The sequence below is a fragment of the Solanum tuberosum genome, unplaced genomic scaffold (genome assembly GCF_000226075.1).
Source record: "Solanum tuberosum cultivar DM 1-3 516 R44 unplaced genomic scaffold, SolTub_3.0 scf00703, whole genome shotgun sequence".
Classification (NCBI taxonomy): Eukaryota; Viridiplantae; Streptophyta; class Magnoliopsida; order Solanales; family Solanaceae; genus Solanum; species Solanum tuberosum.
Window position 1 is genome coordinate 154,848 of NW_006239621.1, and position 14,575 is coordinate 169,422.

Here is a 14,575-nt window from a genome sequence, read left to right on the forward strand (position 1 = left end):
CCAAAGACAACATTCAGGACCCATTATGGTCATTATGAGTTCTTAGTTATGTCATTTGCTTTGACCAATGCGCCTGCAGCATTTATGGACCTTATGAATAGAGTATTCAAGCCCTATTTAGTTCAGGGCCCCGTTGATCCAGTTGAGCATTCAGAGTCAGTTGGTGAGCCTCATTGCTTTCCGGAGGGTCTTTTTCATAATTGTTTAGCTTTCAGTTGTTAGGATGATCGGGGGTCCTGTCCCGACATCCCTCTTTGTTTTAGAGGCTTCATAGACAGTTAGTAGTCAGTTGTCTTTACATTATTATTTCATATGTTAAGACTTGAGTTGCCATTTTGGCCAAGTTGAATGTTTGACCTTTAAACATTCTTAGTTATTTTATTAAACAGTTGAGTAAAGTGCATTTGATCATTGTAATAATGTTTAGAGTCTTCCGTTGAGTAAGTAAAACAGGCCAAAGGTTCGCTTGGGACCAGCAATGGTTTTCGAATGCCAATCCCGCCCAGGGTGTAGGCTCGGGGCGTGACACCTTACTCCTCATTAGACGAGTTCATGGGATCGCAATCTAACAAGTGAATTCATACAAGGTTAGGAAAAACAAAGGAAATTTCTCCGAATTGATTGGTTGATTTTCCATTTGCATCATTTTAGGACTTTCCGATGACCTCTTTTTTGTAATGCTCTTCCTTAGGTCCGATGGCTTTACGAAAAAAGAAAACAACAAAGAATGTCATAAGTGCATTAACTTCATTTATAATTTTAAAAAAATCTACATATAAAGATATTCATCAAACATTTTATCAATGCTTACAAGAAAAGTTGAACTACATATATTCTTAGGTAACTCTTTACAAATATATAACAACGTTAACTTTTGTATCAATAGTCACAAAACACAACCTCACGCAAAATTCTAGATCCGCTTTTTGTTTGGCTCTCCTCTAGTGCTTAGAAATTAAAAAAAAATCCATATACACGTGAAAGAATCATAAATCCATTAAAAAAAAATCAAACATACCTATATCAATAGAGACATATAACTCACCTTTTACAGAGAGATCACATCAAAATGTAGTTGGACACCAAAGAAAGAACTGAAGACAAAAATCAAGAAACTGAAAAGTTACCTTGAATGTCGACTCTTTATTTTCTCTATTGCAGCTTTGATTGTTGAGTTTGTGTGAGTATATTGCATTGAGTAAAACTCATACAGGTACGTGACAAGAAAAGATACAAGATGTCCTCGGGACTCAGAAGAGAAAGAGAAAATAGTACAATCGGATCTCAAACCAATGACGTGGACAAGAAGACAAGAGGAGACAACGTGTTAGGAGATTCAGCTGTGCAAACGAGCCTCATATGGATCTGAGCTCTATAGGAATATCGGTTGACATTATTAAATGGCACCACCATGTGGTCCTATATCATGTGAAAACAACACGAGAACATGAAACGTGTAAAGCTATGCCATCTGGACATAGTTCAACCCCAAAAAGCTAGCTCATGAGGGGGATTGTCCTGGTTCATATAAGTAGATCACCAATTCATTCTCCAACCAATATGGGATCTAGCCCACTCTAACTAAACCACATAAGTATCGTGAAACTCCAAGTAGATTAGGGATCGAGACAATAATAGTTCCAAGTATATAGGAAATTTACCTTGTCCAACTATCTCATATTTCTTCTTCTACTTCTTCTCTTGATCGTCCAATTTCTATATTTAGTGAGAGATTGCAACATCGTTACTTCAAGATATCATCCAACATTTTTTTTTAAAAAGGCGCTTATGTTGAGAAAATTGAGGATGGCAGTGTTTCTTTGCCGCATATACCAGAGTCAAAGGACATTTTTCAACTCAATCTCCTTAGCATCTTCACCTAATTCTTCATATTACCGAAGACCATATAAGGAGTCCATATTCCTATCCCACAGACTATGTGGGACTCCAACAGTAATGTTGCAATCTTCGCAAATCATTGATTACTATATATGTCTAGGAAATTCTAGAATACACTTTCCTCCTCGGTCGGTGCTTGCTTCTTTCCAGATCTACAAGAAAGGCTAGAGCATGAAAGGAAAGTTTTTGGATCGAACATAATTAAATAGACAAAAACTTCCACTAGTAAGTCCACGTCCAATATAATATTTTTTGTAACCACTAACACTTGCAAAATGAGAAGTCAGACTTCTACATAATTCACTAACAAGTAAATACTTAAATTTGTATCAAGTTGCACAAATAGACACACACGTCCTACATGGAAATTTGCATCGTGTGTTGTGTCCTACGTGTATTATTCCACGTAGAACTCATGTATCTACTTGTTCAACTTTATACAAGTTAGAGTGTCTACTTGTGCGCACCCAAAATTTGATGGCATAAATGTGAAATGAGGTCAAGTTAAAGAGCACGTTTATGTATTATGCCTTTTCTGTAATTCACTAAACATTAAATCAGAAGATGCGAGAAAATAACGAAATAGCTTTGGTAAGGTAAAGATGAGCATGAACAAAGAAATTCATGAAAGAACTAAATTATAAGGAGCAAGAATTCGACAAGGTAATTAATTCACTCAAAGGAAGAAATAAGGAGTGGAAAGTACCCCTTCATCCTTAACCAAGAGGTTTCGGGTACGGAGTCCCCCTTGTTAGGAAGCGCTTTACTCTCAATACTTTCCGACCCTAATCTAGATTTAGTCGGACTACAATGAGGGTAGTGTTGAGAAACCAAAAAAAAAAAAAAGGGAATAGAAATGACAAAAAGCATTGGCACTCTACTTTTTCTATAAGAAAGAAAATTACTAAGATGAGGATAAATAGCCCTCAAGCTAAACATAATTTGACAGAATATTCACCTTTGTTCCTCCTTTGTCCAATCTTCCCCTCTTTGTTGTTCTGTTTCTGCTCCTCTGTCAAATATATCCAGAATGTTGCAATTGTACGACATATCGAAGCTACTTGGACATACCAATTGTTTGGATTAGCTCATTAGCACATAACACCTAGAAATATTTCTCCAATCATCTCTTCCATATTTCTCTGATGCTAAAAGCAACCTATTCGAGAAATACGGAAGAGGTGACTGGAGAGATATTACTTCAGGGTTATAAATATATAGACAGCATTATTTTTCAACAGTCTCCCGTCAGACGAATTAGGCAAACCATACCCGGAAGGACAGGAAGAGAAACACTCCATCACGCGTCCTATCGGAGCTTCTTGGTCATGAACAGGTATGGATGGGCATACCAATTGTTGAATTGACAAGTCTTGTAGCATTAGCTCATTAGCGCGTAACACCTAAAGATATTTCTCCGATCACCTCTTTCATATTTCTCTGGACGCTTGAAGAAGCAACCTATAACCAAGTGTTATACATCTTATATATTCCAACACCAAGGTCTACACTATTTGGCATTATGTGTAAGTTCTGATAAAGGTATATTTGTTTTTAAAAAATGATATAAACAACAACTACGTGTCAATTCCGAGTTAGTTGGGGTCAATTCTCTATTGGTATATATATCTCTGTTCGGAATTAAAAGACTCCTAACGTATTAACATGAGGGATTTTCCGGTGGAGAGGTGAAATGCATGGTAAAACTTAATTGTAACTAATTGTATAGATCTTTTACCTGAATTCCAAATTGCTAACATATATACATACATTTATCGTTGTGTTGTCGAGAGCATAGTTCTAGTTTAATATCCAGAATATGATTTGATTTTCCTCAAACTACAAAGTTTTCAAAAAATAAATTTGGAAAAAATGTGGATGCAAAAGGCTAAGCAGGCTTGGATAGTTGTAGTTATTTAAAAAGAGAAAAGTATTGAAAACACTCCTAAATTACTACTTGGCGTGAATTATTAGTTTCATTTCCGAACTAGTGGTGACAATCTTAAAAACACCCCTTTACTTGACTAATTAAACTCAAATACACTCCCGATCTTGCAACACGAGTAAAATACACCCTAAATTATCATCAAGTTTAGAATTGTTTTCAACACTTCTCTTTACTTTTTATTAAGAGCTTAATGTTCATATAAGAATTTGAGACCACTTGCTATGTCATGTGGCAGAGCAGGGGTGTATTTAAGTTTAGTTAGACAAGTAGAGGGGTGTTTTTAAGACTGTCAATAGTTCGGAGATAAAACTAATAATATGCACCAAGTTAAGGGTGTTTCAATAGTTCTCTTTAAAAATTTTAAAAAAAACTAGTCTTTTTATATTCGCAAGATGAGGTAAGATGTGCCTACACACAACTCTATTGAAACCTTGCTTATGACTTATGAGATTACATTGGATAGTAAAACTTGTCACAACAAGTTCATCAAAATTAAAACATAAACTGCCTGAAAATCTCAGTTTTGTAAAATGGAAATCTTGAAACATGTATGGACTAAGAAATTACCTCTTTTTGCCAGTTCTTTAGACTCCAAATTCTGAAGAAAATGGGAAAAGTTTGTGAAATATCTTAGAGAGGGAGAGAAAGCTCTTCCCTTCTTTTATCTTTTTGAAGTATGTAGGAGCTTTGGGGTGACAATAACAATGTTTTGAGTGTCAAAAATTTGGTTGTATTCTATCAATTGTGCCAAGTTGATGCATTTGTTATTGACATTTGTGTTCAATTTTCTGCTATGTCTGAGTTGAAATTAAGGGGTGACAAGTAGTATGTAAGTGTCACCTTATCAAACAAAAATTCCCAAAATAAGTGTTTTATTTTAATAATAATTTAATAGTACAAGACAAAAATTAATATATTTTTCAACTATATCATTATACTCTATTTTCCCAATAATATTCAAAATTTAAGATACATTTATATTTATTAATTAAAGATAATTTATTCAACTACACATAATTTTTACTAAAACTAGGTTGATAATTTCATCATTTAATCTGGCAGATAACTTACTAGAAAGTAATAAACACAGGAATATGGAAATTCAGCCAAGAGAAGGGGAGGAACAGGTCAAAGTCTACATAGTAAATTGAACGATAACTCAAGAAAATTGTTAAAATCAGATTCAACATCATCAAAACTTTCTTCCAACAACTGATAAATAAAGTTGCCAAACTCATCAATTGTAGCTACGTTTCTTAATAACAATCGGGCAACTTCCGAATAGGATCCAAAACAGCATCAAATCAAATGCCTCTTCACTGGTCAGCAGGCAAGCTTTTAATAATATCAGAATCACCTGTAACAACGGGAAAGACTTGAAAAATCGACCAGACAATAACAACTTTTTTACAATAGCCAAGGCGAGAAATACAAGTAATTAATGGACACTATGAAGAACTCCACCATATGTTTACCTGGGTCAATAATACTGAGGCAACAAACTCTGAAGTATTTACCACAGGCAGTCCCCAAGTCTACGTTGTCTGCAACAATGGAAAACATATAATAAGCATAAGAACAATAACATTACCCAAAAAAATTGAAAACAATCTACCAATGTGATGACCTACAATCATCACAAGTAAGAGGTGATTCACAAAGAACCGTAGTTCTCTTCAGGACTAAAGGCATAAACAACTCACTAAAACTTTTGAAAGGCTAATCAACAAGATCATAGCATAAGAAACCATAAGAGGCAAGAGAAACCATGCAGGCATAACCAATATGAATCTAAACATAAACCAATCTAGAGGTCTACATCACGCACCTCAACTACCAGACAACAATCAGGCTGTTAAATATTTAGTTAATTGTTAGCCCACTGACAGATATTATCAGGTTTTCACCCTCAACTCACAACATATTAACTTAGTTTGCATACCCAGACTATTTTCATGATATTGATCCTATTAATAGAGAAGAGATTTTTGTGGAATTCCATCCTGATCAATATTATGAGCATCTTTATTGAACCATACACAAATCCAAACAAAAATCTTTCCAAAACAATACCGATACAAGAATTTCAGACAGAAAAACAAAGACACACAAAAGAAAGTATAGCATTTCAGTGAAAGCCATATGTTGAAAACAATATCGAAAACACCAAGGACACTTTGGGAGCACAAACAGATATATATGTATCTAAAAGAATGTAATGAATGACAGGAACTCACTTCCGTTGTAGTGGTGAACTCCAACCTTTGCCAACATAGCATAGTACTCTATCTCAGACTTCCTGATAGGAGGACAGTTGTTGGCAATGATGACAAGTTTTGCTGTAACATTCAAAAATATAGAAACCCAAGTTAGAAAGCAACAAAGGAAACATGCTTCCTATCCCTCTTATTTTAATAAAACAAATAGTCCTATTCACCTCACAAAAATTTGCAAAGGCCATTGACATGAAAATGGAGTAAATTTCTAAATTATGATGTAATATTTGCAAGAAAGAGGACATGAATAAGCTGTTAAGACAAGAATCGGATTATATAGCCCAATCAAAGCAAAATGAATAGAGGATCCATACACCAACAGCACCCACATGGGGTTGATAATACAAACATTAATTCCTAAATAACCTTGCTATAAAACTAGCAAGCACTGATATCACATTACAGATTTCTCCTTAATTATTTATGAAGGCTGATACCAGAATTTTTCTTCTTCAACTCCTCAATTTGAACAGTCTAGGTAAGAACTACGTGGTGAGCTTCTTGAGACAGTGCTCGTTACATTTTGGCCCTGCTTAATTGGTTTAATTAAAAATTAAAACTAAGATCTGATTGGTTAGAAACTGAGAAGTCATTTTCAAAATTAACAGCTTAATATCCTCTCAACAAGAATACTAGCAGCTTAGTAAGCTAAGGTCTTCTTAATAATATCATGGATCAACATACACTTTTTAGAAAAAATAATTTATATTATGCTCAACGAGAAAATCACCAAATTATATGATCAAATAGTCATCAATAAGGGTCTATGTTATATTGCTGACTCAAATGCTACAACAATACTTCATCTCATCTCATTAACCATTCTCCACTAGAGATTATTCTTTTATGTCTATGTTTCAAACACAGAGCATGGATACAAAGCAAATGTTGTGCTCAAAGAGAAAATAGCCAACTTATATCATCCAATAGTCATCAATAAGGATCTCTGTTGTATTGTTGACTCAAAATGTTACACATCCTATATCTTAATTCGACATTAACCCTTCTCTCCTAACAACTAGTCTTTCACAGCTACATTCCAAATACAGAGCACTGATACATAGCAAATATTATGCTCAAAGAAAAAATTACCAAATTATATTATCCAATAGTAAGGGTCTATGATATATTAAATTACATCTCAATTTGATATTAACCCTTCTCCACTTAAGGTAACTCTTTTATGGCTACATTCCAAACACAGAGCACTAATACATAGCAAATATTGTGCTCAAAGAAACTATCGCCAAATTAGACTATCACCGAATTATACTATCCAAAAGTCATCAATAAGGGTCTTCTATTAAACTGTAGACTCGAATGCTACACAATCCTATATCTCAATTCAATATTAACCCTTCTCTGCTATAAGATTAGTCTTTTATGGCTACATTCCAAACACAGAGCACTGATAAATAGCAAATATAATGCTCAAAGATAAAATCGTCAAATACATAGCAAATAAGCAATACAATCCATAACAAATTCCACATCAAAATTATACCATATGACTTTACGCCCAAACTGAAGAGTGATTGAGCTTACTAAACAATACCTTTGGAGCTTCTAATGGTCTTGAGAACAGTTTTGTATCCCAATGTATACTTCCCGCTCTTCATAACAAGAGCGAGCCTGTTGTTGATGCTCTCATGAGTCTTCTTCTGCAAAATTCACAACAACAAAAAAACCTAATTAAGCATTTTCATGATCCGATTCGTCCACACAAATCGATTGATGAAGAATGAGACACTTACGGTCTTCTTTGCAGCCACCATCGTGGATTCCGGTGAGGAGGAACGACGTCGGAGATGGAGGATTTGAAGAAGCAAATTACGTCGACGGCGGCGAACGAACCCAGAAATGTGTAAAGAGGTTTGCACTATATAAGCTGGTGAGTGGTCTAGGGTTTGGGTTGAAGACTGAAAAGCCCAAATTGCCATAGTAGTACCCGGCCCATACTTTATCAACCTACACTTTTGTCCTTATTTTACGTTAGTTTTAAATTTTATCTTTTATCGGAAATAATTTTTTTCTGAAAATATAAATTTTAGGCATACTAAATAATAGGAAACTTTCAAAAAAAACAAATATGATGCATTAAATAGGACTCTATAGTTATAATTTGTTTAATTACGAATAATAGCAAAATGTTAAGGGAGGAGAGAGGCGAGCGAGATCTGAGAGAGAGAGAGAGAGGAGAGAGTGTATTTTTTCGCAGATTTTGGAGAAAAAATATAAACACAAATTAATTTATATCAAATGAATACATATTAAGAGGAGAGAGGCGAGCGAGATCGAAAGAGGAAGGAGAGAGGCGAGCGAGATCGAAAGAGGAAGGAGAGAGGCGAGCGAGATCGAAAGAGGAAGGAGAGAGGCGAGCGAGATCGAAAGAGGAAGGAGAGAGGCGAGCGAGATCGAAAGAGGAAGGAGAGAGGCGAGCGAGATCGAAAGAGGAAGGAGAGAGGCGAGCGAGATCGAAAGAGGAAGGAGAGAGGCGAGCGAGATCGAAAGAGGAAGGAGAGAGGCGAGTGAGATCGAGCGAGGGAGGCGAGTGGATTGTATTTTGCATTGTATTCTATATTTATTTTGTATCAGTTGTATTTGGAATACAACGAATACAATTGTATTTATCCTCTCTTTGATTGGATACAAATAAATTTGAAAGAGAGGATGAATGCATATTGCATTCGTATGATTACAAATACAATTGATACAAAAATACAAAATACAATTTTTCGAATACAATTAAAATAAGATACAAAATTCGTACATATATTTGATTAAATACATTTTTTGCACAATACATTTGAATGGATTTATTCTTATTGGTAGGAGAGAGATAGAAAGAGAGAGAGAAAGGGGAGGGAGTTTGTTATAAAAACAATATATTGTTGTTTTTTGTAATATTTTTAAACTATATCTGTTTTTTCATAAATAAGTTGAAATTATTTACTTGTTCCATAATTCTTCCATAAATAAGTGTGTTCTTTTTATTTGGCTTTACTTAATATCTATAAATTTTAATTTTGATTGTGCATGAATAGATATTTAAACTATTCAAAAATTAAACAAATAAAACATTCAAATATTTTAGGCATTATAAGATTGAAATGCAAACACTCTTTCCTCTTACATGGATTATTGAGTCATTTTGTTGCTGCCAACTAACTAAAAAGATACACATAATTTTAGATTAAAAGATAAAAATAATGGATAATATATTCTTTTCTCTCGAGTTAGCTGAGGTATGATTAATTTTGCTATTTTAAAATATTGCTTTCGATAATTTTATATAAAGTTAGGATTTTTTTTATTATCGTGACCGTAAATTTACTGGTTTTTGCAATTTTGATCATATAAGTTATATCCATGTTATCTTTCATCATGAAGGCAATTTTTTAAAGATAATATATGTTGAAATTAAAATATATTGTATGACATAAATAAAAATCACTTTTCTTTGACCTAACATAAATCTTATTTTTTTAAAATGGATATAAAAAAGTTTTAAAAATATATATTAAAGATCGCACTACACATAAATTTGTCAAGTTAAAAATACAATCAACTATACAATTATATCAAGAAATTATGGTGCGAATCATATTTTTAAGTTATATCTGAAACGTATAATTGCTGAAGAAGGGGCAGGAGCACTGTTAGCACTAGTATGCGACCATTTCATGGTAAAAAGATAATGAAGAATTGGAGGGTTGTTCTAGAATTTCACATCTCAAAAAGGATATAAATAAAACCTTAATAAAGTAGCTAGAATTAAAATACTACTTAAAACAACTGATGATTTTTTTTGACCTTGAAGAAAAATAAATGGTGTTTCGAATTATGATGATAGTAAAATTGATGAAGAATTGAAAAAATTTAGAAAAATAGAGCTGCAAAACTAAAAAGAGAGAATTAAAAAACTTTCAAGCTTCAAGAGGGTGAATTTGGAGAAACTCATACAAATATGAAAATTACGACTTTCTCAAAAACAAGATAATAAAATATAAGTAATAGATTGGATGTTAATGAAGAGTTCATTGATTTATCAAATGAACCAAGTGAAGATTGTGATGTAGAGCTAGATGTTTCAACATTTATTTTTTATTTTTTATGAATTAAAGTTAAGTGTTGATGTAACTTCAAGAAGAAAAAAAAAAAGAAAATTAAGATATATAAAAAAAAATTGTCATTTCTTGTTTGAATTAAATATGATATTTGAGAATGCAACTAAGTTTAGTAAAGTTATTATTAATTATTAAATCAGTAATCGATACTCTAATCCGCATCGCTCAAAGAGCAACCTTTAAACTAGTTAAGGGAGACTACTAGTCACCAACAGGGTTGTGGTGCACTGTTGGGAGTGCTTCACCCTTAACCAGAGGTCTCGGGTTTGAGTCCTGGGTATGGAGAAAATCATGTTGGGAGCGCCACCCCCGAATGGCCCTGCAGAGCGCGATCCGAATTTAGTCGGAGCTCCAATGAGGATTCCGGACATCGGGTGGGAAACCAAGAAAAAGGGAGACTACTAGTCTCTATTTATTTTGCTATTGTAACGAAACTTCAATATATAAATCAATATAAATTCTTATTTCAATTTTTTTTCGCCAATCCAAAAAAGATTAACAAAGCTAAAAAAAGTTTCACCCGTAAAATGTTTTTGAATTTTGTGTTAATTTATTTTTTATTCTGTAAACATATTCGTAACTTATGTTTTCATTTTATTTTTTTTATGCAAATGAATTATCTTCATTGATGAAAGAATGCCTATGTTCTTATGCATTTGGCTAAATATTATCATCAGAGTGAGCTTTAGAAAGAAAAAAATATACTTTTGATGAAGTATAAGAAAACTTGAGCATGAATGAGCAATAAATGGAAAGACTAGTGTTATTATATATGTCTTTGCAATAATGAATAAAATTTAAACCTAAAGTATTTTCAACACAATATATAATATAGTTTTTTGAATTGTGTTTGTCTTGTCCCCATCTTTCATTTATAAGCCAAAATTTGAATTGGTGTACCAAAAGTAAAGAGGATTGCATAGATAGAGTTTGCTTTATTTTTTTGTTTCCCACCCAGTTTCCGGAGTCCACATTGGAGCTCCGATTAAATCTGGATCGCGCTCTGCAGGGCCCATTCGGGAGTGACGCGGCTCGAACCCAAGACCTTTGGTTAAGGGTGAAGCACTCTCAATAGTGCACCACAACCCATGTTGGTACAAATAGAGTTAATTTGATAATTTAATTAGTTATTTATAAATAACGTGTGTATTTCGTCTATGAAATATGTGTTCAACGTGATATAGTATATGATATATCTTTATTCCTTTCCATTGATCTATTCTCTGTCCTAGCTTTAAAAAAAATACTCTGCAAAATGGTAGCTCTCATCTGAAATTCCCAGTTAAGCTTAAAGACACTCTAGGTATGCACGACCTTTTGTCTTCCTTTTTTTTTCTCATTTTAGTTTTGCCTTTTAATTTTAGGTCGCGTTTTGTCGATTTTATCATTCAATATGAACTCGCTAACAATACTATGTGTTCTCTTATGCAGGGGCGGATTTATGATATAGTAAGGGGTGTCAGGTGACAAGGCTTCATTGGAAAAAATTATTAAATACATATATATAAATAAAAGATAAAACTTAATAAAGTGACATTACTTGACACATGAGATGTTCCAGCTCAGTTAGTTTGATGCCTCAATTGTGAATTTAAGGTCTTGTATTCAATATACACCTTTACTACATTTATTTTTATTTTTTCGCCTATTATGAATTTACAAAATTTTGAATCAACCAGTCATATTTTTTATACCTCAATTGTTTGGTGCCTAATATATACATATTCCATTCATATTTTTTTAAAAGTGTTTAATGTTCCCTCCGTTTATCATTATTTATTCAATATAATTAAAAATAAATGTCCAATTTTACTTGTCTAGTTTAGATAATTAAGATATAAGTGTCAGTTTTGTGTCTACTTTACCCTTGCAATTAAACACTATTTATTGATCGATCTTATAATTAATAAGGGTGATATAGTAAAATACCCCTATATTTATAATTTCATAAGGGGTGTGTCAAGTCAAACATGGACCAGTAAAAATACGGAGGGAGTATTACTTTTAATGAGGTTTATTTGAATCTATTAAGATACATGATAAACGACAGATACATATGACAACACTCGGATACAAGACAAAACAATAGTACCTAGATCCTACGGGAGAAGTGACGCGAAGTTTCTTGGTTGAGTATGTAACTGACACCATCGTCAATGACGAACTTAATACTCATTCTGTGCGCGAGAGGTGTCTCCCCTTGCGAGAAAAAACGATGGGTACGTGGGGGATTGGTTTAAGAGTGAGAAAATACAAGGCTAAGAGTTTGACGTGTAGGTTGACACGATGTAGAACATCCATTTTAATGGAGTGTTTCTTCTCACTGATCCGTGATCAAGGGAGGAGAAAGAGTTAGAGGTTTACCCTAAATCATATTTCCTGAGTTAAAGATGATTGTTTTTAATTAAAATGTTAATTTTGAGTTTAAATGTAAAGATAATTAATCAATTCTAATTTTAAGAGAGGTGGGTATTTGATTATATCTTTAGTAATATACGGTATAAAATATAAAAAGTGGTCATATGTAATTGTTTGAAAATAGAGGTAAAATTAGTATATATGGTAGTGATGTATGTCTAATAAAGTGGTTTATACATAAAAGGCAAAAAATGACTTTCAGGAATCCAATTTGTGATTATTATTATTTTTTTAAAATGTAAAACTTGTCCCAGAAGAATACATTTTGCACATAAAATCCATCATTTAAAATTTAGAGAAAAAAATCAAGCTTGTTGTAAAGAAATCGTACGTACGATGTGGGAAGATATATTAAAGAAAAACTAGTTATGCCGATCAGCGAATACAACAATATAATTAGTGTAATTCCGCAAATAGGTTCTGAAAAGGGTAATGTTTACATAGTCTTGCCCCTACCTTATGAAAGTTGATTTATTCAATGAGTTAATCTTTATAAGAAAAATGTATGTATTTTGAAAGTTTGCCATAACATGTTATCACAAATATTTTTTAATCAAAAATTAGAGATATGCAATAATTTATTATTGTAGTGTCTTAGAATATTATATCACCTTATTTGTGAATTATAATTTGCTAAAATTGTTTAAGAGTTGATTTTTTAAAAATATTTTTCACAGAATGTGAAATTTTTCATGGTTAGAAATCATATCCAAACGAGCATAATATTTTTATTTCACATTCGTCATCAATCCTAACCTTCTTCCACATTTTCTTTAAAAAATCTTAAAATTTGTTAATCTCTTGGTGTGAATAAGTGTTGTAAAGACACAATTAGAATGCTGCAGTGTTCTCCCCTAGGCGAGACATTTACAAATGGTTTGATGTAACACCAACAACAAACTTGATGTATTATTACAAGTGAAGTTCAAAGAGATGACATATTCTGAAATAAGTAAACTTTTTTGGTTTCATAAAAATACGCTCATATGTACATATAAAAGAAAAACTCAAACCTGTTGTACATTGAACAAAGAGTAAAATATACAAATTTTAAAAGTTTGCTTTTATATGTGAACTATGATCGAGAAGAAAAAAAAATTGGGTCGACAAATAAAAAAAAAAAAAGTCAAAACACATGTGACATGTAGTAAAATAGAAATAATATTAACTTGTTGGTCAACTAGTCACCATTCATCTTCCTACTACATATAAAAGCTTCTCAGTTACACTGAAAAAAGATATGATAGAATATATAATCTCACAAAAAATAGCAGAGACCATTTTAAGGAAGAGTTACATTCCTGCGACGAGCTAATTCTACACTAATACTATTAATGAGGATCATTTTTTTATAAATAAATATTTAAAATTGAGCAGCTGCTACCACGCTAGTGCCTTGAAATTGAGTCCAAAATTTGCATCTTCCTTTGTTACACTCTTAATTTCATATTCTTTATTGTATGTTTCATTTTCAAAAGCTTCTCTTCATGATTCAACATTTCCTCTTTTGCTTCATGTAGCTCATCTTTCTTTCATGCAAAACGAGCTTAACTTTCTTTCTTCATGAGGCTCCAAATACTTATCCTCGTTTGCTTCACACATATTCATCTTTTCATTTTGATCTTCTGAGATAATAAAAGCAAATAGAAAGTTAAAATGTACATCATGATTTTGATAGGAATTAAAATATATTGTTTATAATCATCCCATTGTGTGCTTCAACAATAAAATCCATAAGAACAACAGCAACATCAATTGGTGACAAGCAATTTTCTCGTAAAATGTGTACCTAAAACAATAAAAACTATTATTAGGCCCAACAACAATAATATCATATCAAATGTAATTCCACAAATGGGGTAAGGGGGGGATGGTACATAAATTTACCCCTACCTTTTGAAGGTAAA

The 14,575-nt window shown here is 32.7% G+C and overlaps 1 protein-coding gene across 1 annotated transcript; it reads right to left on the bottom strand.

Annotated features, from left to right (window-relative positions):
* Window positions 1–4,942: 4,942 nt before the first annotated feature.
* Window positions 4,943–7,996, bottom strand: LOC102599049 (60S ribosomal protein L30-like). The gene is made up of 5 exons (XM_006366907.2): window positions 7,878–7,996; window positions 7,679–7,784; window positions 6,085–6,186; window positions 5,323–5,391; window positions 4,943–5,204 (listed from the first exon to the last, which is right to left on the bottom strand). The coding sequence occupies exons 1-5, from the start codon at window positions 7,896–7,898 to the stop codon at window positions 5,164–5,166; spliced, it is 339 nt and encodes a 112-aa protein (XP_006366969.1). The 5' UTR covers window positions 7,899–7,996; the 3' UTR covers window positions 4,943–5,163.
* Window positions 7,997–14,575: the final 6,579 nt, after the last annotated feature.